This window comes from Cricetulus griseus (assembly GCF_003668045.3).
Source record: "Cricetulus griseus strain 17A/GY chromosome 1 unlocalized genomic scaffold, alternate assembly CriGri-PICRH-1.0 chr1_0, whole genome shotgun sequence".
Taxonomy (NCBI): Eukaryota; Metazoa; Chordata; class Mammalia; order Rodentia; family Cricetidae; genus Cricetulus; species Cricetulus griseus.
In genome coordinates, this window is record NW_023276806.1 from 198,257,064 (window position 1) to 198,279,717 (window position 22,654).

The 22,654-nt window shown below is 41.3% G+C and overlaps 1 protein-coding gene across 2 annotated transcripts in view; it reads left to right on the forward strand.

Moving 5' to 3' along the window:
* Positions 1-22,654, forward strand: part of Tnpo3 (transportin 3) — a 70,015-nt gene that overhangs the window by 45,132 nt on the left and 2,229 nt on the right. For both annotated transcript variants that reach the window (XM_027391363.2, XM_027391364.2), the window contains 11 exons: positions 1-66; positions 514-605; positions 2,911-2,987; positions 3,879-3,939; positions 5,252-5,392; positions 6,816-6,932; positions 9,016-9,110; positions 10,879-11,035; positions 11,532-11,699; positions 14,781-14,893; positions 22,190-22,287. The exon at positions 1-66 is cut by the window's left edge and continues 126 nt beyond it. In XM_027391363.2, the coding sequence (XP_027247164.1) occupies positions 1-66; positions 514-605; positions 2,911-2,987; positions 3,879-3,939; positions 5,252-5,392; positions 6,816-6,932; positions 9,016-9,110; positions 10,879-11,035; positions 11,532-11,699; positions 14,781-14,893; positions 22,190-22,250 (1,148 nt within the window). In that variant the 3' untranslated portion in view covers positions 22,251-22,287. The remainder of the gene's footprint in view (positions 67-513; positions 606-2,910; positions 2,988-3,878; positions 3,940-5,251; positions 5,393-6,815; positions 6,933-9,015; positions 9,111-10,878; positions 11,036-11,531; positions 11,700-14,780; positions 14,894-22,189; positions 22,288-22,654) is intronic.

Below are 22,654 nucleotides of genomic sequence, written 5' to 3' on the forward strand. Positions count from 1 at the left end.
TAGAAATTGCCCACTCCCTTGACTCTTTCATGTTGTCTCCCGAAGCTGCAGTGGGTTTGCTAAAAGGTGAGTAATGGTTTCCTCTAAACCACTGCTTGGGGTTATCTTAACTCTTATTGAAGCTTTTTAGTTATAATGCCCTTAGTGATGGCAAAGGCGGCTTTTCCATTCAGGGGGGTGTTTAGCATGTGTTTATGCATTCTTTTCTTAGCAAAACTTAAGCCCATCAAATTGATTCATATTGCTTGAACTGTGTATAGCATAGTTATAGATTTGGGGAAGAGACAGCATATTCAAATTAAACACATTTGTGTTTGCTGCTAAGAAGAAATGAATATTGAGTTGTATCAATGTGAACATCAGCCTGAATTCTTCTTAAACACACACAAGAAACTATAATTTTAAAAGCAGTGCTGATCTTTTTTAAAAGAATTCTGTTTATCTGTCTAATGTAGATCAACTAATTTAATTACCATCCTTTGTGTTCTTCATTTGAGTCATTTTGTTTTTCAGGAACAGCTCTTGTCCTAGCAAGACTGCCTTTGGATAAGATTACTGAATGTCTTAGCGAGCTATGCTCTGTTCAGGTTATGGCATTGAAAAAGGTGAGCCCAAATAAGGAATGACACAAATATATACTTGTATAAATAGAAAGAAAAGTACAATTCTTATTTACAAATTAGTTATCTGTTTAAATGGTAAGAGAATTAACTGAAATTTATTAAAATTTGTAATTGTATAAGCATACTAGAAAATATAGAGTTGAATGTTCATTTGCATCAAGGAAACAGGCTGAGAAAAGCAGTTAAGTCATTTTTGTGGGTATTCAAACATTGGACTGTTACACAAGCCCAGAGCTATAGGTCAGCCATTTGACATGACCTCTTGATTCAAATCAAGACACATAGCAAACACTGGGTGTATAGTGGCTACTGCTACCATACCAATTTCTTTTTCCTGAGTATGTGTACACTTTAAAATAATGATATGGCCAGATGTGGTATACCCTGCACTTGAGAGACTGATTCAGTAAAATCAGGAGTTTGAAACTAGCTGGGCTACATAGTAAATTCTAAGCAGCCTGGACTAAATAGTGATACACTCTTAAAATAAACAAACAAAAGCAAAGTAATAGTAATAATAGTATAGAAAACACATCAGTAGCCGTCAAATCAGAAGCATCACAAATATCACAAATATAGGATATTGCACAATGAAGTTTGTAGCTATGGAGTCGCTGTGTTAAAGTTTTTCAGATCCATTGTAATCTTATAAAATGAGTTTTATACATGTAGTCTCTCATTGACCAAAGCATTGTCTATGTGCTACATGACTATTTAAAAATCAGTAGATTCTGGGGCTGGAGAGATGGCTCAGAGGTTAAGAGCACTGACTGCTCTTCCAGGCGTCCTGAGTTCAATTCCCAGCAACCACATGGTGGCTCACAACCATCTGTAATGAGATCTGGTGCCCTCTTCTGATGTGCAGATATACATGGAAGCAAAATGTTGTATACATAATAAATAAATAAAAATCTTTAAAAAGAAATCAGTAGATTCTCAGGGTGGTGGTGGCTCATGCCTTTAATCCCAGCACTCAGGAGGTAGAGACAGGTGGATCTGTGAGTTACAGGACAGCTGGTTTACAGAGAAAGTTACAGGACAGCTAGGGCTACACAGAGAAACCCTGTGGTGCTGGGGGAGGAAGAGTAGATTCTCAATTTCTAAATATCAGTGATAACTATTTAGAAAGTTCAGTGTGAACCAGATCCAGGAAGTAAAACTTTCATCTCCTAGAAACCAGGAGTATTGGCACACACCTGTAATCTCCACTTTGGGTAAGGAAGATGAGGCAAGAGGGTCATGAGTTCCAGGCCAGCCTCTGCTACATAGGCACTCAAGGAAAGAAAATCTGCAGTCTACCATATTTTGTTGATGAACACTTTAAAGCTGTCAGATCTTCTCCAATTGCATTTCTGGCTCAATAACAATAGACATTACTAATAGACATTTTGGAACTTGCCATAATGGTCCTGAAGTTCATCTGTAATGTAATGAGAGACAGTTTGCTTTAAAAAAAAAAAAATGCTTTAAAGAAGTAATAATCTTAAATCTTAACACTTTATATTATATAAAGCTAAATATAAATTAGGTATGGTCCCTCATGCCTATAATCCCAGTAGTCAAGTACTGAGGCAGAAGCTAGCCCTAGCTACATAGAAAGACTTTGTCTAGAACTTAAAACTGAGCTGGGAGGCTGGCTTGTTTGGTCAAGGTGCTTGCCACTAAGCTTGAGGCCCTAAATTTGATCTCTAGGGTCCACATGGTAAAAGGAGAGAGCTGATTCCCTCTACGTGCATTCCATGGCACTTACATGCCTCTCCCCACCCCCAACTAAATAAATGGTTTGTTTAAGCTGTGTATAGGGACTGGAGAGATAGCTCAGAAGTTAAGAGCACTTGCTGTTCTAGTAGAAGATCTGGGTTCACTTCTTAGCACCATCTTAGGGTCTTCTTGGGCACCAGGCTCACACAGTATACATAAATATATACAGGCTAAACCCTCATACACTTAAATATTTTTTAGCTAAATATAGATGTTACATATATTGAGTATAAGGTAATAATATAAAATTTCTATTATAGACATTACCTTAACCATAGTTAAGTGGAGAAAAAAAAAATGAAGGCATTTTATTCTCCCAAGCAGATCAGATAGTAAAAACACTAATACTCAGTCTAATCCAGGGTACAACAAGATGGAGGAAAGTTGTTTGCAAATAAGAACCATTCAAGTAATTTTCAGCTCTTCTTAAAGAAATAGCAGAAGCGGAGGCAAAGGTAGATATATAGGGATGTCTATTGCAGCATTCACTAAAGGTCTCTGTATGTTAATGTCTTTGTCTCTTCAGCTGTTGTCTCAGGAGCCCAGCAATGGCATATCTTCAGATCCCACTGTGTTCTTAGATCGCCTGGCAGTAATATTTAGGTAAGAAGGGAAGGTCTGGATTCCTCTCTAGAGTTAAAATAAAAGCACAAATGAGACCCCAAAATAAGCCAATAGTGATGGTGCAGGCCTGTAATCCCAGTTCTTGGGAGGTGGAGGCTAGAAGACCAGAAGTTGAACTTACTACATAGCGAGTTGAGGCCAACCTAGGCTACACAGGAAGATCCTGTCTGCAAACCTCTTGTTATGCTATAGTTCTTAGAACCTTTTAGCGTTTGTTGGTTTTTCAAGACAGGGTTTCTCTGTGTAGCCCCAGTTGTCCTGGAAATTACTCTGTAGACCAGGCTGGCCTTGAACTCAGATCTGCCTGCCTCTGCCTCCCAAGTGCTGGGATTGAAGGCATTCGCCACCACTGCCCTGGCTTTTCTTCTGAGACAGTATCTTATGATGTAGCCTAGCCTTGGCTTGCCTGGAACTTGGTGTGTAGACTAGGCTGACCTCAGATTCATAGAGATCTGCCTGTGTTTGCCTCCCAAGTGCTGGGGTCAAAGGTTTGCACCACCACGCCTCCCTGAACTTGCTGTGTTTTAATGCTCAGGGTAGGTTGTATGTATTCCTATTACTTTGGAAACAAACACATTTAGGTTTATAAAGAGGGATAATAGAAAAGGTAGTAGAGCCTACCCAGCAGCCCATATAACCAGAGTTGCATAGAATTTGCTTGTTCTAGTAGAAGTGACTTAGTGGCAGTTTAATGTTTATGTATGGGTGTGGGGTGGCTTAAAGTATGTCTGTTTTTGCTTGAAATGGGCTAGAAGAAAACTGTTGATGTAAGTAAATGACTCTTACCACCTGGTTTTATGAGCAGAGAGCGAGGTCTGGGTTCTCAGTTAAATTTTTCTTTCACTGTTTGGGGCTATTATCTTTTCCCAGACACACCAATCCTATTGTAGAAAATGGACAGACTCATCCGTGCCAAAAAGTCATACAGGAAGTAAGTACTAATGGATGCTTTTCTCTTTTCCCTTTAATGCTTTGAGGAACTGGGTTGAGGAGACACTGTCTTTCCTGTTCATAGGGAGAATTAATTTTTGGCATGATTTTGGGTTTAGACTTGATAATAAAATGGTTGACAAATGCACTGAAAAGCCAAAGAGGTAGAAATTCTAAGATTAACCAGTTGCTAGGAGGCTTAATGAGTCCTAGCCTAATATTTCTGACAAAGTAAATGCATTAGCTTTCCTTCTCCCTTGTACTTTATTCACTAAGGATAATGTGAGGATCAAGAGGCATGGGTTTTTGTTTGTTAGTTTGCTTGCTTATTGCTTTATTTATAAATTGTGTGTTTGTATGCATATGTACTCCCCATGGCTCAGAGGACAACCTGCAGGAGCTGGTTCTCTCCTTGTGCTATATGTTTCCTAGGGATTTATTTCATACGTTTTAGTGGCAAGTGCCTTTACTGCTGGACCATCTCTGTCGCCAGTCATAGTTTCTAGAAGTGCATTGCAAACTATAGTGGTTACATAAATACTAGATAGCCTTAATTTTTCAGTGTAGCAGATAACTATTTATAACCCTAGTCTTTTTGTTTGTTTTCTGCTTTCCTGGAGCAACTTTTAAATATTGTTTTCCTCTTTAATTCTTTTTTTATTCTCACTAACGAAGGCTGAAATTTAGCAAAATGTGTATCTGATTTTTATTAAGTTAGAGTTGGTGGTCTTATTCTAAAGAGTCACTGTGTTTCTCTTAAGAAGCAATTGGGACCGGGCGTTAGTAGTGCACAACTTTAATCCCAGCACTCGGGAGGCAGAGGCAGGCGGATCTCTGTGAGTTCGAGGCCAGCCTGGTCTACAGAGGGAGTGCCAGGATAGGCTCCAAAACTACACAGAGAAACCCTGTCTCGAAAAACCAAAATAAAAAAAAAAGAAGAAGAAGAAGAAGCAATTGGGGTTTAGTAGTGTTTAATATATGAGCCTGTGCATATCTATACACATACTGGCTGAATCAGGCCATGGGAACTACTATAAAGAAAATCTTATCCAAATCAGACAGGTGTAATAATGTATGCTGTAATCCCTATAACTCGGGAGGCTGATGCAGGAAGATTGTCACAAGTTTGAAGCCAGCCTGGGCCACATAGTGAGCTGAAGGCCAGTCTGGGCTATAGTGTAAGACCAATGATAATAATAATAATAATAACTATTATTATTAATTTAAATCAAATCAGGTATTACCAGTTTAGGATTATTGTCCCAGCTATTAGTTGATGAGCTTTCTTTCTCACACTTTAACTTCTAATTCAGATATGGCCAGTTTTGTCTGAGACTCTAAATAAGCACCGAGCTGACAATCGGATTGTAGAACGTTGTTGCAGGTGCCTGCGCTTTGCTGTTCGTTGTGTAGGCAAAGGGTCTGCAGCCCTTCTACAGCCACTAGTCACACAGGTAAGTTTTCCTTGTGATGGATATGTTGGGTACAGAACTATACCTTCAGGGCAGAAACTTTGTTGATGAAATGAAGCCCTTTTGTTGATTTGGAAAGGAAAATATATTTTAATAAATAAGTGCATGAGATAGGTATGCTCTCTATAGAAAAGCAGCCTGTAAAGCAGTAGTCTGAATAGACTGGCTAAAATCTTGTGAAGAGAGCAACTCATGCTCTATCTGTCCTTGGTGAAGATTTTGTATTAATGTCTTTGAGGAAAATGAAACAAGTCAAACTCTGTTGTTTTTTGGCCCACAGAGATTATGTTCTGTCTTGACTATAGTTTGCTATGCATACAGGTCTCTTATTAGTCAAAATTAAATTTTGATTCTTTTCTTTTCCCCCAAGTGGTAGTTTGCATGCATGTGTCTAGGAAGAGTGCTGTCTAGAGTTAACAAAGAGCGCTGTCCTCAATCGGACTCCTTTTTTCTTGTTAAGGTGGGCTCTCTCCCTGAACTGGAGATTCTGCTATTTATTCTAGCGTGGTAGCTAGCTGGATTCCTAGCTGCCCTGTCTACCTCCCAAGTGTTCCAATTACAAGTGTTCACCACACCTGCCCAACTCCACTAGGTTCTGGGGATCTGAACTCTGGTCCTAATGCTTGTGCTTTCATCCATGAGTCACCTTCCCAGTTCTAGTTTGATTCTTTTCGTCATTAAGATTGGCAAGTAGTGCTGATGGTGTGGTTTGTGATGGGAAGTAGTCACATTTAGACCTATATGAAGCACTTATCCTTAGATCATTCATTTGTGTTGATGTTAGCCTCCTGCTATTAGTATAGCACATTTAAACTTTGTGGGGGCTGGGTGGGTGTTTTTGTTCTACGTTGTCAAATTAGAATTAAAACGTTGACAACACCAGTGAGACCTACTCTTACTGTGTGTCCCTTAACAAAAAAAAAAAAAGAGGGCTGGGCATAGAGGTACAGACCTTTGTCTTCAGAAGGAAACCAGTCAGAGGCATAAAAGAACTCCTTAAAAAAGAAAACTTGAAAATTAAGAAGGTGAACCTTGTGTTTTATGTTGCCAACAAACTGTAATACTTTGCCATTAAGAGAAAAGCCCCAGGGGCTAGAGAGATGGCTCAGAGGTTAAGAGCACTACAGTTCATTCCACCAGCAACCACATAGTGGTTTACAGATAACTAATGAAATCTGGTGCCCTCTTAAGGCATGTAGGCATACACGCAGGCAGAATACTGCACACATGAGAGAGAGAGAGAGAGAGAGAGAGAGAGAGAGAGAGAGAGAGAGAGAGAGAGAGAGAGAGAGAGAGAGAGAGAGAGAGGCGCCCCATCTGATTTTCTTCCTGGAGATAGATTATTGATAACTTGATACTTTGTGAAGGGTGAGGGATGAGTTGACTGGGCAGTTTCTTCTTGCAGATGGTGAATGTGTACCGTGTACATCAGCATTCCTGTTTCCTGTACCTTGGCAGTATCCTTGTGGATGAGTACGGCATGGAAGAAGGCTGTCGGCAGGGATTATTAGATATGCTCCAGGTGTGTTCTCCTCGGAGAGATTATGCCAGGCCTGTGGGCTTGAAAACCTTTGCTGGGCTTTGTCTACTCTTGTCACAGCCATGGCTTGTTGATTTTCTAATATCAGGGAAATAGACATTTGGTGATTGCTTTTCTTTTTTCTGTTTATTTTAGACAGGGTCTCACTGTGTGCCCTGAAACTCGCTATGTATACCAGGCTGGTCTCAAATTCACAGAGATCTTCCTGCCTTTTCATTCCAAGTACTGAGATTACACTACTGCGCCTAGCTTTTTAATGTCTGCATTTGTTGGGGTGTGGGGTACACATATCACCCCAGAGTGTGGAAATCAGAGAGTTGATGCTTCTATCATGTGGGTCCAGAAGATGAAGCTCAGATGTTAGGTTTGACGATTAGACCACATCTGGTGCATATATAAAGTGTCTTCACGAGTGCTAGGACCTGTCAGATGGCTCAGCAGGTAAGGCACTTGCTGTTCTTACAGAGAACCCAAAGTTGGTTCCCAGCACCCATCTGGTGGCTTACAGTTGTCCATAATGCCTTACAAGCATCCATAATGCCAGTTCCAGGGCATCTGATGCCACCTTCTGACCCCCAAAGACACCAGGCATACAGATGGTGTACATACAAAACATGTAGGCAAAACACTCATATACATAAAACAGTTCTTTAAAAATTCCTTTTTGTGTCCAGAGCAAGTGCCAGGATAGGCTCTAAAACTACACAGAGAAACCCTGTCTGGGGGGAAAAAAAAAATCTTTTGTGTTTGTTTTTAAGATTTCTGATTCTATGCCAAGTATGGTACCTTATGACTATAGGCATGAGTTGAGTGTTGAAAACCAATCTGAGCTACAGAACCAAATTTTGTCTCAAAAAAATAAAGACCTGAGCTGGGGAATGGTGTTGCACACCTTTAATCCCATCACTCAGGAGCGAATTCCAGGACAACCAGAGCTGTTACACAGAGAAATCCTGTCATGAAAAACCAAAACAAACAACAACAAAAAAAAAAAAAAAAAAAAAACAGCAAAGAGCTGAAGAGATCACTTATTGGGTAAAATTCCTTTCTTCAAAAACAGGGACTTGAATTTGAATTCTCAGAACCAAAGTAATAAAAACAGTAGCACATATCTGTAATTCCCACCAGATACAGTAGTGCAAGCATCTACAATCTCGTTATTCCTGTGGGAATTGAAGCTCTCAGACCAGGATGGCACATGCAACAGAAAAGCAATAAAGGGATTCCATCTCAAAAAAGGTGGAAGGCAAGGATCCACACCTAGGATTATCATCTGACCTCCACTTTCATAAACACACAAATAAGTTTTTTAAAATTCCATGAGATACTCAAATATGATGGTGAATGCCTATAATCTTATTTAAGAAACTGAAACAAGAGGGTTACTGTGAGTTTGAGACCAATCTGGGTATATGTGACTGCAGTTCCAAGAGCTCCGTGACACCATCTTCTAAAATACATAGATCTGTAAGAGAGGACAGCAAGTCGGTCTGCTCACTACCATCAACTGAGATCTGTACTTTTGGCCCTTTCTGAAGTGTGTGATATGTGTTGTATGTATGGTATACACATCAATCAATGTGCAGGGGTGTGTGTATGCATTTGGAGACCAGAGTAGAGCATCGGGTGTCTTTTCTGAGAAGCTCACTTTTTCCACAAGGTCCGCTAGCTAGTAAACTCTTGGGTCTGCCAGTCCAACTCCCCAAAGCTGAGGTTACATGCATGTACAGGCACACCTGACTTTTTATGCAGGCACTGGAGATCCAAACTCAGTTCCTCTTGCTTGAATCGCAAGTGCTCTTCCTCCTCGGAGCCATCTGCTTCCTCAGTCCCTGACATGTGATTTTTTTTTTTTTTTTTTTTTGGTAGTTTTTCTTTTCTTTTGTCCTCAACATATAAGCTTGTTCTTTGAATTGGGCAAGTTTTCTTTTCCTATTCTACTTATCACCATCTTGTCATTTCCTATGTGCTTCTTCTACTCTTTGTATTTGCTATGATGTTTGGCAAGTCTGGATATTGTGACATTTATGTCTAAGCATTTGTTTTAAATTACCATTTGTTCTAGGCGCTGTGCATTCCCACCTTTCAGCTCCTAGAACAGCAGAATGGCCTCCAAAATCACCCCGACACTGTAGATGACCTATTCAGGTTAGCAACCCGGTAAGTCCTTCCAAAGAAGACACCTGACATTTTATTATTTCCTTCTCTGTAAAATAAGATCATTGTGAAAGGTAGCCTACTGATTCATAGCCTTTTTGTGAGCTAACCTATCTCCAGAGGTGAGGAGTATTGGGTAGGAACAGAGAAGGGATATACACTAGATAAAAATGTACTTAGGTGGGCTGGAAATGTGTCTAAGTAGAGACTTTGAACTATCAAATGAAATGTGCTTAACCCATATCTGAGTTAGAATTACTACTGCTGTGATGAAATACCATGACCAAAAGCAACTTGGGGAGGAAAGGGTTGATTTCACTCAGTTCCATATAACAGTTCATCATCAAAAAAGCAGAGCGGGCAGGAACCTGGAGGCAGGAGCTGATGGAGAGGCCATGGAAGAATGCTTACCGGCTTTCTCCCCGTGGCTTGCTCAGGCTGCTTTCTTATAGAACCCAGGACTATTAGGCAAGGATTGTCCCCACTCACAATAGGCTAGGTCCTCCCACATCAAACATTAAGAAAATGCTTTACAGGCTTTCCTACAGCCTGATCCTATGGAGACAATTTCTCAATTGAAACTCCCTCTTCTGATGACACTAGCTTGTGTCAAGTTGACATAAAACTGGCTGGCACACACAGATAATCCCCAGTAATGTTACTGTCCCATGATGCTCTCATTATTTCATGCTTCACTCTAGCTACTTCCTGAAGAAACTGCACATCCTTCTGATATAGACAGGGTTTCCCTGTGTGTCCTGACTGCTCTGGAAGCTCACTATGTAGATCTGCCTGCTAGCATTAAAGATATGCACCACCATGCCCAGTTTCCTTTGACTGTGTAATTACTTTTCCTCTCCCTGTGATAAAATCCCTGACAGGCACCTTAAGGAAGAAAGGGTTCTTTGCTTACAGTTTGATGCTTTAGTCTGTCACAGGGGAGAAGTTATAGCAGTCAGTGAAGCAGCTGTTTTCACTGCATCCACATCAAAGATCAGAGCACAATGAATGCTTGCACTCAGCTGACTTTCTTCTTCTTATCCAGCCTAAGACCCCAGAACAAAGAATGGTGCCACCCACAGTGAGTGGGTCTCCCCTTCAGTTACCCTAATCAAGATAGTTCCCTGCGGGTGTGCCCAGAGGCCTGTCTCCCCGGCAATTCTACATCTCATTAAGTTGAAATTGAGATTAGCCATTTCACTATTTAACCTTTATTTTGTGTAAATTGGGGTGAAGGTATCAGATCCCCTAGAACTAGAGTTACAGTTGTGAGCTGCCATGTGGGTGCTGGGAATTGAACCTGGGTCCTCTGGAAGAACAGTCAGTACATGGCCCCCCTTCTTATAAATAAGAGTTTTTAAAGAATAACTTCATGTTCCCAGCAATCTATAATGAAAAGTATGGTTTCCCTGTTCCTTTTGTTGCCCCCGCATGAATGTGCACACACAAACATACCTCCCCATTTATCAGCACTCTCCTCCAGGGTAGTCCATTTATAAAATCTATTCTCCTGCATTTATATATTAGTGAAACATAAAGTCTAGAGTGGACATTAGGATTCATTTCTGATGTGCATTCTGGGTTTTGAGAAGGGTCCAGTGCTTAGTTACTGCTATAATCTTACTAAAAGTCTTCTGTGCTCTGTCTTAACCCTTCTCTATAGTTCCTAGCAGCCAGTGTCGTTTACTGTTTCCATGATTTTTATCCTTTATCATGGCTGCTTTTGTAGCCTAATCCTGTTGTTAATACCTAACTTCTCCTCACATACCAGATTTATTCAGCGTAGCCCTGTCACCTTATTGAGGAGCCAAGTAGTCATCCCGATCTTACAGTGGGCCATTGCATCCACCACCTTGGACCACCGAGATGCCAACTGCAGTGTCATGAGATTCCTGCGAGACCTCATCCACACAGGAGTAGCCAATGATGTGAGTATAAACATATCCTTTCTGCTTTGTGGCTTTATTATCTCTTGTGTAGGTGATTTGTTTTTGGTGACCTATACCAGAAGGCATCAGCCACTGACCAAGTTGTTAACTTGTAGATCTCAGGTATCTGTGTTAACTGCTATATCTTGCAGCTGTTCAGTCCCAAATAAACACACAGAGGCTTATATTAATTATAAACTGTTTGGCTTATTGCTAACAAACTTTTACAACTTAAGTCAACTCATAATTCTTATCTATGTTTAGCCAAGTGGCTTGGTACCTTTTCGCAGTGAGGCATTCTCATCCTGCTTCCTTGCGTCTGGCTGGCGACCCACTCTCTTCCTTTCCTCTTCCCACTATTCTCCTAGTCTGGTAGCCCCGCCTATACTTCCTGCCTGGCTACTGGCCAATCAGCATTTTATTAAACCAGTACGAGTGACAGATCTTTACTGTGAACAAGAGCATCATCCCACACCATGTTCCTGTTTTCTTTCAGCATGAAGAAGATTTTGAATTGCGAAAGGAACTGATTGGACAAGTGATGAACCAACTTGGACAGCAGCTTGTAAGCCAGTTGCTCCATACATGCTGCTTTTGTCTCCCCCCATATACCTTACCAGACGTGGCTGAAGTGCTCTGGGAGATCATGCAGGTTGATAGGCCGGTAAGTGTCTTTCATAGGGTACCTGTCCTCACAGTCCCCAAACCTAATAAGCTTTGGTTCTTTGAAACTGGACCTAAGTTTGAACCAGCTGTACTGTATATGTCCTTAGAACCAAATTTAGGCACAGTGCGAAGCTTAATTTGAAAGTAAAGGGGCCCATAGAAAGCCAGTAATTTCTCACTGGATTCTTGAAAGGAAGTTTGTGTCACTGCCAGGAGGGTTATAATGTATATCACCAGAAGTACTAAGCCTCGAATTCATTTGTATCTAGTCCATGGGAAATCTATTCATTTCTGAGAGTTGCACATTATTCAAGAAGTGTGCAATTGTTCTGGACCACATTAGTCCTTGGTGATAAATTAACAGTATTTGTAGGGATACAAGTATTAAAAGTAAACCACAGTGTATACACCTAGGTTGATTTCCCCCTTTGTATCTATGCGACCAGGTCCTTTTTCCATTTGATTATTTAAAAAAATTATAGAGGGGCTGCTCAAAAATGCTAAGGATGTAGTACACTATTTGTCTATGCCCCTGGCCTTGGAAATTTTATAAGGCTATATAATAATACCCAGGTTATTTGAACTCTCATGCTCAGTGGGTGACAGATACAGCAGTCAGGTATCCTCGTTTCCTCCAAAGAATTTCATTACTAGCCAGAGTCATAAATGATATTATGCCTACTATATAAAAAGTTTAAGATTTATTTTTATTTTGTGTGTGTGAATGCCTGCATGTGAGTATGTTTGCAACACATATGCCTGGTACCTGCAGGGGCCAGGAGAGGGCATTGATTTCCTTGGAACTAGAATAACAGACAATTGTGAGCTGTCATGTGAGTGCTGGGAACCAAACAGTAGTCCTCTGCAAGAGAAGCAAATTGTCTTAACCACAGTAATCTCTCCAGCTGCCATGTCAGAACTTTGAGTATAGTGACATAATAGCTTGTAAATGATTTTGGAAAATATGGTTTCTAATTTTTAATGTTGATATATAAGCCATTTAGGGAAGTACACAGTAGAACCTAAAATGAACTGTCTTCCAGACCCAATAACTAAATAAATAATAAAATACATAATGGTACTATAGTTCCCATTGGTATTTGTTTAGTGCATTTGTTCAGAGGCAGATATTACAAGGAAACTGAATGAATACAGTTTCTTGGAAGGATGACTTTAAAATCTTGATGCTTGATTCATATTATGTGTACTCTTTTTGACATGGTTTCTGTATCACCTGACTGAGAAATCACATATCCATGACTCTTTTCCCAAGAATAGCAGTACAAGTATAAAAAGGGTGGGTTCGTGCGTGTGTGCTAATGAAGAATTGTTTTTGTTTGATCACTACCCATGTAATAATTGTTTAAAGGAACTTTTAAAGTGCATGGTTTAAGCAACTCAGATTTAGTGTATAGATAGCTAGAGTAGGAGTCCATTTAGACCATGGATACCATTTGTTGGATTCCAAATTCCTTATTTGTCTATCTGTTCCATTACTTTAAAAATACAGGTACATAACGGCACACACTGTAATCCCATCTAATCTTAGTACTTGGGAGCTAGAGACAGGAGGATTACCAGATGTTTGAGATGAGCCTAGTTATGTGAATTTCAGTCAGCCAAGGGTTTATGTTTAGTCTAGAAAAAAGAGACAGTGTGAGTGAGTGTACAGAGAGGTGTATGTACAAGTTCTATTAGGTGTTAATAATGAAAGCCCACAGTCAGATACAGGGGAAATGCTGAGAGATCAGAGAGATGAAGGAGCAAAACCATGGCCACCTTACCTACTCAGCTTCCTAGCCGAAAAGAGACTGAGCTCCTGTCTGCTCCTGCCTGCATTATCACTTCTCTCTGCCCAGCCATCTCACTTCCTGTCTGTGTAGACCTCCAGACCTCTATGGTTAACTCTTATTTTCAGGCAAGCTTTATTTGTTAGCGTGTAAAACAAGGTATCACTGTATCTGTGTCTGTGTGCCGCTTTATTTGTTTATTTGTTCAGTTGGGGGAGCAGGGTTTCTCCATGTAATAGCCTTGGCTGTCCTGTAGATCAGACTCACAGATATCTGCTTGCCTCTGCCTCCCAAGTGCTGTGATTGCTGACTATATAGCCTAAACTAGTCTGGAATTCCGTATGTAAACCAGGCTGGCCAGAAATTCTCAGTCCTCCTGCATCCATCTCTCAAGTGCTGGGATTAAAGGCATGTGTCTCCATACCTGGCTTGGCCTTGCTATTTAAGCCACACATTGTGGGCTAAAGGGATGGCTCTGCAGTTAAGAACACTGGCTGTTTTTCTAGAGGACCTGGGTGTGATTCCTACCACCCCACATGGTACCTCACAACCATCTGCAATTCCGGTTCTAGGAGATCTAACACCTTCTTCTGGCCTCCATGGGCACTGTGCTATATGGTATACAGACATGTACTCACCCATACATACACATACAATAACATTTTTAAAAATTTAAGCCGTTGTGGGACAGTCATTATCTTTCTTTTTTTTTGTTGTTTTTTTGTTTTTTCTTTTGTTTTTTTCGAGACAGGGTTTCTCTGTGTAGCTTTGTTGGCTGTCCTAGCACTCGCTCTGGAGACCAGGCTGGCCTCTGCCTCCCGAGTGCTGGGATTAAAGGCGTGCGCCACCAACACCCGGGACAGTCATTATCAATGTTTCCAATTGTACCTCGCTTGTCTGTAACATCCATAAGTGTCCCTCCATTTCTTCCTCATTGGATTTGATCTTCTAAGCTTCTTGTTTTATCACAGTTAGGCTGCAGAAGCACGCTAGCAGCACTTCCGTTCTCCTTGGTCTTTCTGGTTGAATTGCTTGAACCTGCTCAAGAGTTTTCTGGCATCCAGTAATTTTTTGGAATAAATATGTTAATGGTAGGAACAGACCAAGAGTCTCATCTAGAAGAGATGGCTGACCTCTGACCCTCTAAAGAGAAGCTAGACCTGCTTTTGCAGAGTTGATCATCCCAGAGTGTTTGAAGGCCTAAGATAGTAGGGGTTGGTTAGTATCTGTAGGGTGCTGGGGAAGTAATCTTACCACCTAAAAAGCTCTTTTCCAATTTCTCTATACAGACTTTCTGTCGGTGGCTAGAGAATTCCTTGAAAGGTTTGCCAAAGGAGACGACTGTGGGAGCTGTCACAGTGACACACAAACAACTTACAGACTTCCACAAGCAAGTCACCAGGTGAGTGATGCAGGGTAGGGCCTTAGGAAAGGTTATGTAGGAAAAAAAAATGCTTGGATTTGTATTCCACCAGTCAGTGGTGGCAGCGTCTCCATGTTGTATGTATTTGGTTCAGTTCCCAGCACTCACATGGCAGCTCACAACTGTAACTCCAGTTCCAGGATATCTGACACCCTAACACAGACATACATGCAAGCAAAATAACAGTGCACATAAAAAAATAAAATAAAAAAGCATTTTGTAACTGATAGGTAAAGCCTTTAGAGTTTGGCTAAAAACAACCTGGAAATAAGATAATTATCCCTCAACAGAGAATGATTAAATAATTCATTGTATGTCTGCATTAGTAAATAGTCTCTAAAAAAGAAGTACGTGTGTTAGATGAAAAATTGTACAAGTCAGGCATAGTGACACATGCCTTAATTTTACTTTATTTTATTTTTGGCCTTGATAAGAAAGGAACATCATGTTGGAAGGACATAAAGGAACAAAGTTGTTAGTCCTTTTTTTAAAATTTTTTAAAAATTTATTTAACTTTATTTTATGTGCATTGGTGTGAAGGTATCAGAACCCCTAGAACTGGAGTTACAGACAGTTGTGAGCCATCATGTGGTTGCTGGGAATTGAACCTAGGTCCTCTGGAAGAGCAGCCAATGCTCTTAATCTCTGAGCCATCTCTCCAGCCCCAAGTTGCTAGTCTTATGGTGACCAGGAAGCAGAGACAGACAGACAGACAGACAGACAGACAAGTTAAGAGTACATGTGCACTTCAAAGGCTCAGTGTTTAAGAGCATTGCTGCTATTCTAGAACAGGTTCAAAGCCTAGGTCCTCTGGAGGGAAGTGCAGGAGCTTAGGAGGCTGGATATATATATATATATATCCAACCACCATGTGGTTGCTGGGAATTGAACTCAGGACCTCTGGAAGAACAGTCAGTGCTCTTAACTGCTGAGCTATCTCTCCAGCCCGAGGCTGGATATATTTTATTTGCAGTCAGGAAGCAGAAAGAGATGAATACTGGTATTTAGCTGTTTTTCCCTTTTGTATTAAGCCACATTTAGAGTGGGCTTTCCCACTTGAGTTAACCCAGTTTAGTAACTCCTTCACACACATGTCCAGAGATTTGTCTCAGGTGATTCTAGTACCTGTCAAGTTGATAGTCAACATTGCAATCATTGTGAATGCATATACCCCATTTTATTTATATGCTGGTATAAATAACATTGCTATAAACATGAATTCTATTGTTACACATAGCTCCTACAACATGGATTTGTGAACCCAGTATGATGACACAAACCTTTAATCCCAGCATTCACAAATCAGAAACAGGTGGATCTCTGAGTTTGAGGCCAGCCAGGGCTACATAGCGAGCCCTCGCTCAAAAAAAAACGACGACAATGGCTTGCGTCTGGGCCCAGCAACCTGATTTCAGTCCCTGGGACCTACATGATAGAAAGAGAGAACCAACTCTAGGCAAGTTATCCTCTAGCCACACACACCTACAAATAAATAAAGATAAATTTAGGGGCTAAAGAAAATGCTCAGTAGTTAAGAATGCTCGCTGCTCTTGTAGAGGACCCAAGTTCAGTCTCCAACACTCAGGTTGTGCAGCTCTACCTATAATTCTAGCCCCAAGGGATCCAGCACCCTCTTCTGGCCTCTGGACACACACACACACACACACACACACACACACACACACACACACAATATTAAAAATAAATCTTGTTTTGTTTTTGGAGCAGGATTTCTCTGTGTAGCTCTAGCTGTCCTAGAACTTGGAGCTCCACCTGCCTCTGCCTGTGCTATTAAAAGCATGTACCATCATCATGCCCAACTGGGAGGTCAGGGCCAACCTAAACTACTCAGGGGTGGGGGGTGCTGAGGCAGGGGGATCATTGTAAGTTCAAGACCAACTTGGGCTATGTAGTTAGTTGTAGGTCACCCTGTAGTATAATGTGAGATTTTGTCTTAGCTAAAAGTTTGAGAGAGGGCTGTTATTTGTAGGTTACTAAGTGGCTAAAGGTTATACCCTAGAACTAACTGATATTTTGTATCAACTGATATGTATGGCTGGTAACTGGCCTTTGTGGTGTATTTCTCCAAAGTGAGAAATCCCCTGTACCAGGTAAACATAAATAGACTAGGGTGACCTTAGGAAATTATTTGACCTCCTTTCATTGTGACTTTATAGTAGGGGTGATATTTCACATGCATAAGATCTCAGGAGAAAGTTGCTTCCTGCTGCTTCTTTTTCTCTGCTCCATCTTGCTGATTAATAGAAACCAGGATCTATTGGCTCAATTTCCTTGAAGCAAATGGAAACCTAGGGGAAATCCTCCAGAGACTGTTGGTTTGAATTTTTGTCATTAGGCTGTTATTTTAATTTCAGTTAATTCATCTTCAAATAAGGTTAATTCTACGCAATAATGTTATCAAGAAATGCCAAATGGAATTCTGAAGCTCCCACATATAATAGGTGATCCGTGAAGTTTAACTCCTTTTTGTTTGGAAAAGAAACTGCCAGAATGTCATTGCCTATTTGCAAAACTAGCTGGGGCATGCCTCTTGCCAACTTTACAGCAGCCACCCACACATTCTGGAATATGTCTCTACAGGCCCATATGCTCTTGATGGGGCTAATATATGACAGATAGAATAAGTCGCAGACATCATTCTAATTCAAGGAAGGAGCAAGGACTCTAATAAAGCAATATTGTGGATAACCATACCTTTGATCCTTGCTCAGTGAGAAGGCAACTGAACCAAGTAGCCTTGACCTTCATTGTTGAACAATTTCTGCAGCTCCCAGAGCAGTCTGTGTCTCATTGTGATGTATCTGTTGTGGGGGGTTGGTGAGGTGTAGAGTATTGAGCTACAAAGGGGGTTGAGATTGCTCACCTTCTCTTAGTAATTCTCTAGTGTACGTTGCCCTTGAACTTATGTATGACTCAGTCTCCCTTTTGGTTTTAAGGTCCTCTAACTCTTGCCTCAACATGCCGTTTTGTTTGCCATCCTAACAGGGAGGGTGAACTGGTTCAGCTTCATTGTAGCAAGTCCCAGCCTGCTTTTGAAATGGTGTTGGTAATTAATTTCCCAGCTTTCTTAGTTGGTCAAGTTGAAGAAAGCTGAGCTTTCTCAACCAAGAATACATTTTTTTTCTAAAAACATGATAAGCCATCACTATCTCAAATTGATCATGACTAAAAGAAACCCTGCCATTATTTCCCACTTCTCCAGCTTGGTGTGACTGCCATGCAAGGCACTGTAAAAAAACAGTGCTGACCATGGGAAGTGCTGACACTGGAATTAGAGACCAGATGGGTGTTGCACTGACACCAGACAAAATTTCTCAGCACATCGCCTAGGATTATGAGGCTTGAGAAATAGTGGCCACAAACATATTTGGGAGAAGACTTGGGATTGTGGGACTAGAATATAGAAAATGGAATCTAGAAAAGTAATAGGAGTTGGGAAAATACAATCAGAGACCAGAAACTAGTCAATGCCCTAAGAACTGAGGTAAGAAAGTAGTGTTAACATTTAAGGAGCTTTTTAAGGGCAGTGTTTTGGTTTTTATCTTTTCACTGAGCTTTTTGGCCCTTTCTTGTGGGCTTATCCACCAAGGTCATTTAAGGTCAAAGTTAGCTGGGGCTCTTGCTACCTAGCTTAGTCCCTGATAGAATTGGGGACAGAAGTGGAGCTGATTGGAGACCTATGTCATCCTTACTGTCTTAGTCATTGTTCTATTGCTATGAAGAGACATCGTGACCACAGCAACTCATAGTAAAAGAAACTATTTAATTGTGGGCTTGCTTACAGTTTCAGGGGGCTGGTCCATTATTGTATTGGATCCTCATGGGTCTGTAGCCATATTATAATGCAAAAATACATTCCGTCTAATTTCAAAGTCCCCACAGTCTTTCACAGTCTAAAGACCTACTTACAAGGCCAATGTTTCTTCTGAGACTCATGGCAGTCCTTAACTGTAACTCTCTATAGAATTAAAATGAAAAAGCAGGTCATATACTTCCAACATACAGTGGCACAGAGTATACATTAATATTCCAAGAGGGAGGAAAGGGAGCATAGTGAAGAAATACTAGACCAAAGTGAGGCCAAACACAGCTGGGCAAATTCCAAATTCTAGATCTCCATGTCTCATATCAAGGCATTCTGCAGATCTCCAACTCCTTTTAGCTTTGTTTGTTTGACTGCAACACACTTCTCTCTCTTGGGCTGATTCCTCACCCTGTCAGCGGCTTTCCTCAGTAGGTATTGCACTACTTTGGCATCTCCAACATGTTGGGGTCTCCAGCACAATCCAGGCTTCACTTTACAGTTCTTATAATGATCTCTTTGGGCCTCCCTGCAGGGACACTCCTGGCATACACCTGGCTTCAGTGTCTTTCTTCCACCAAGAAGAGAGATTCCACAACTCCTTTCTTGTATCCTTAACTCTAAAGCCAGAACCACGTGGCTGAAGCTGCCAAGTTCTGCTGCTTTCTAGAGCAGGAACTTGGCTCCCTGATTAGAATGCATTTCTATCAGCTTTCTATTAGTGGTTTCCTTTATTGATTAAGCTTTTCTTTAACTCATTTCTCAAGTTGGACGCTTACCTGGGTGGCGTCTTGCCCTGGGGTCACCATTCTCTTTATTCCATTTAGCATCAAGCTTTTCTTAAACCTTTTATCTCCTTGAGCACTGGACTTACCTCCATTACATTTTCTGGTGTTCCTTTTCTCCTCAAACCATACATTTTATATTTTTCCTTGCATAAGAGTGACCAATAATTCCCACATGACAGAGTCACTTACTAGACTGTCTTGAAGTGTACTCTGATGATGCTGTTAATCTAAAACTCCTCAATTTAGCCTCAGGCAGACATTTTTGGACAAGGACAAAAAAAAAAAAAAACAGACGTGTTCTTCTCCAAAATATCACAAGAATAGCCAGACAGTAGTGGTGCACACCTTTAATCCCAGCACTCAGGAGGCAGAGGCAGGTGGGCCTCGAAGCCCACCCCCCTACCCCACCCACCCCCTGTGACCCTTCTCCAATAAGCCCACACCTCTTAATCCTTCTCATCCTTTTAAGTAGTGCCACTCCCTGTGACTAAGCATCCAAATATGTGTGCATATATGGACATTGTTATTCAGACTGCCACGGGGAGCATGGCAGTGCAGAGGCAGGCATGGCAGCCTAATGCACAGGCAGCAGGGAGAGAGAACCTGGGCCTGACATAGGCTTTTGAAACCCCAGTGACACACTTCCTCCAACAAAGCCATGCCTCCTAATCCTTCTAATCCTTTCAAACAGTTCTACCCACTGGTAACTAAGCATTGAAGTATATGAGCCTGTGGGGGCCAGTCTTATTCAAATCACCACACTTACTTTGCCCATTCACCACAGTTCTCATGTATTTGAACCTTATTTGTTTTTGTTTATTTATTTGGGGTTTGGTTGGTTGATTTGCTTTGGTTTATTGCTTGTTTGATTGCTTTTTAAGATTTTGTTTACTTATTATGTGTACAGTCTTCCATATCTCATTCAAGGTGGTTGTGAGCCACTTGCTGGGAATTGAACTCAGGACCTCTGGAAGAGCAGTCAGCGCTCTTAACCACTGAGCCATCTCTCCAGCCCCTGCTTTGGTTTTTTGAGACACGGTCTTCCTATGTCGCCATGGCTGGCCTAGGACTTTCTGTGTAGACCAGAATATCCTGGAACTCACAGACATCCTCCTGTCTCTGCCTCACAGGTGTGGGACTAAGGGAATGCACCAGCATGCTCAGCACTTCAGTTTCAGTGCTCTTTTTCTCACTCTCAAAAAGGAGGCTAGAGATAGAGGTATTCCTCCATCTAGGTTGAATTAAAAGATCTCAACTGAAAATGGGTAAAATTTCAAACATACAGGACATTGGGATGATAAAAGAATCTTGAGTCTCCAGCACTTTTTGGGTGCTGTGGTTTGTAATAATACATCACACAGCAGCTACTTCCCCTCCCTCCTGACATAAAGAACACGAATGATATGAGCTTGTACTTAGCTGCCTCTTTAGCATATGTTGTTTATTTGTAAATAGACCAAAAAATGTAATGTTAGTAAGACTTGTTAAATCAGCAGAAGTGCTAGGGATATAGCTTAGTGATAGCATGCTTGGATAGCCTGCACAAGGCCCTGGATTCAGTGCCCCACTATGCCAGATAGAGGGTATTGTTGATTCATTACATGTTTATGGTGCAGAAAAACTACATTTCCAAAATACTTTGTTGTCAACTCCTAGAGTCTGGCTTAAAGTTTTTTTGTCATTATTTTGGACCTTTATACTTGGTGAGAGAATATGTAGATAGGCATTTGATATTTTTTCTGTTGCTAGCTCTTAACAGTTACCACAGAATGACAAGTCTACTTGAGTTCTAGGCTGTATCCCTGTGCCTGAGTTTCTTAGTCAGGAGATGGCTTCAGGAGAGTGTGTTAGGAAGTGCTTCCTTTCTGGTGCTAGCTTAGCCCCAGGGTCAGTTAGCAAAAGCTGTAGACAAGAATGCAGAAGAATTGCTGGGCAGTGGTGGCACACACCTTTTATCCCAGCACTCGGGAGGCAGAGGCAGGCGGATCTCTGAGTTCGAAACCAGCCTGGTCTACAAGAGCTAGCCCTCAAAGCCACAGAGAAACCCTGTCTCAAAAAAAAAGAAAAAGAAAAAAAAGGCACTAGGGCATCTCAGCATTTGGTTGTCAGACAAGGCCTTGTAAACACAATCTGTCTTTGAATGAGAACGGGGAGCACAGCTCAGAGTTAAAATGCTCCACACCTGTGGGAACCTGGGGGCCATCTTCTTTTGAGGGCTCTGGGTTCCTTGTACTTGTGTCAGGAACTTCAAGCTTTGTCATAAAAACTTACATTTATTGAGACAGGTTTTGCTCACTGCTCCTTTGTCATAAATGTTTTATTTATATGAATGGATTTGATCCAGTGAGTAACATGAAGTAGATAATAGATGAGGAGACTAAGGCAAAGGTTGGTGTCTCCTCCCCAAGAACCCAAGAGCCAGGAATTAGCCCTAAACAGTTTGTCTCCAAAGTCCATTCCTAGAGAACCACCAAGCTTATAATTATCTTCATTTATGGAAGTTCATTTTTACCCTGAGTTCTGGGAAGATCTCAGTCATGAGTCGATGGGAGTCACTTCTGGCAGAGTTGGAACCCTCTTCAGTGTACATTACAGAGTAAGCATCGCACTGATTCCTCAAACACCACCTCACCTCCCCCCCCCCCCTTTTTTTTTCTCTTCTAGTGCTGAGGAATGTAAGCAAGTTTGCTGGGCCTTGCGAGACTTCACCAGGTTGTTTCGATAGCTCAAGCTCACACTCCTGCACTGTGCCTGTCATCCAGGTGAGTTGTATATGCTTCTAGTTCTTTCTGGGCTGCTGGGGAGGCTTAGAATGGGGCTCTTTAAGGCTCATAGCTCAAATCAAGGAAGGAAGATAGTTCAGCTATCTCAGCATCTGCGATAATTCAGGACCCTGATTGTCTTGGGGCAGGGCAGACACATCATCAGTATATCTGGATACCATTTTCTACTCCATAGACGGTAATTGCTGTAGAATACACCAGAAAAGGGCTGGAGAGATGGCTCATCTCTCAGAGAGATGGCTCAGGATCTCTGCTCTTCTAGAGATCCTGAGTTCAATTCCCAGCAACCACATGGTGGCTCACAACCATCCATTATGAGATCTGGTACCCTCTTCTGGTGTGCAGA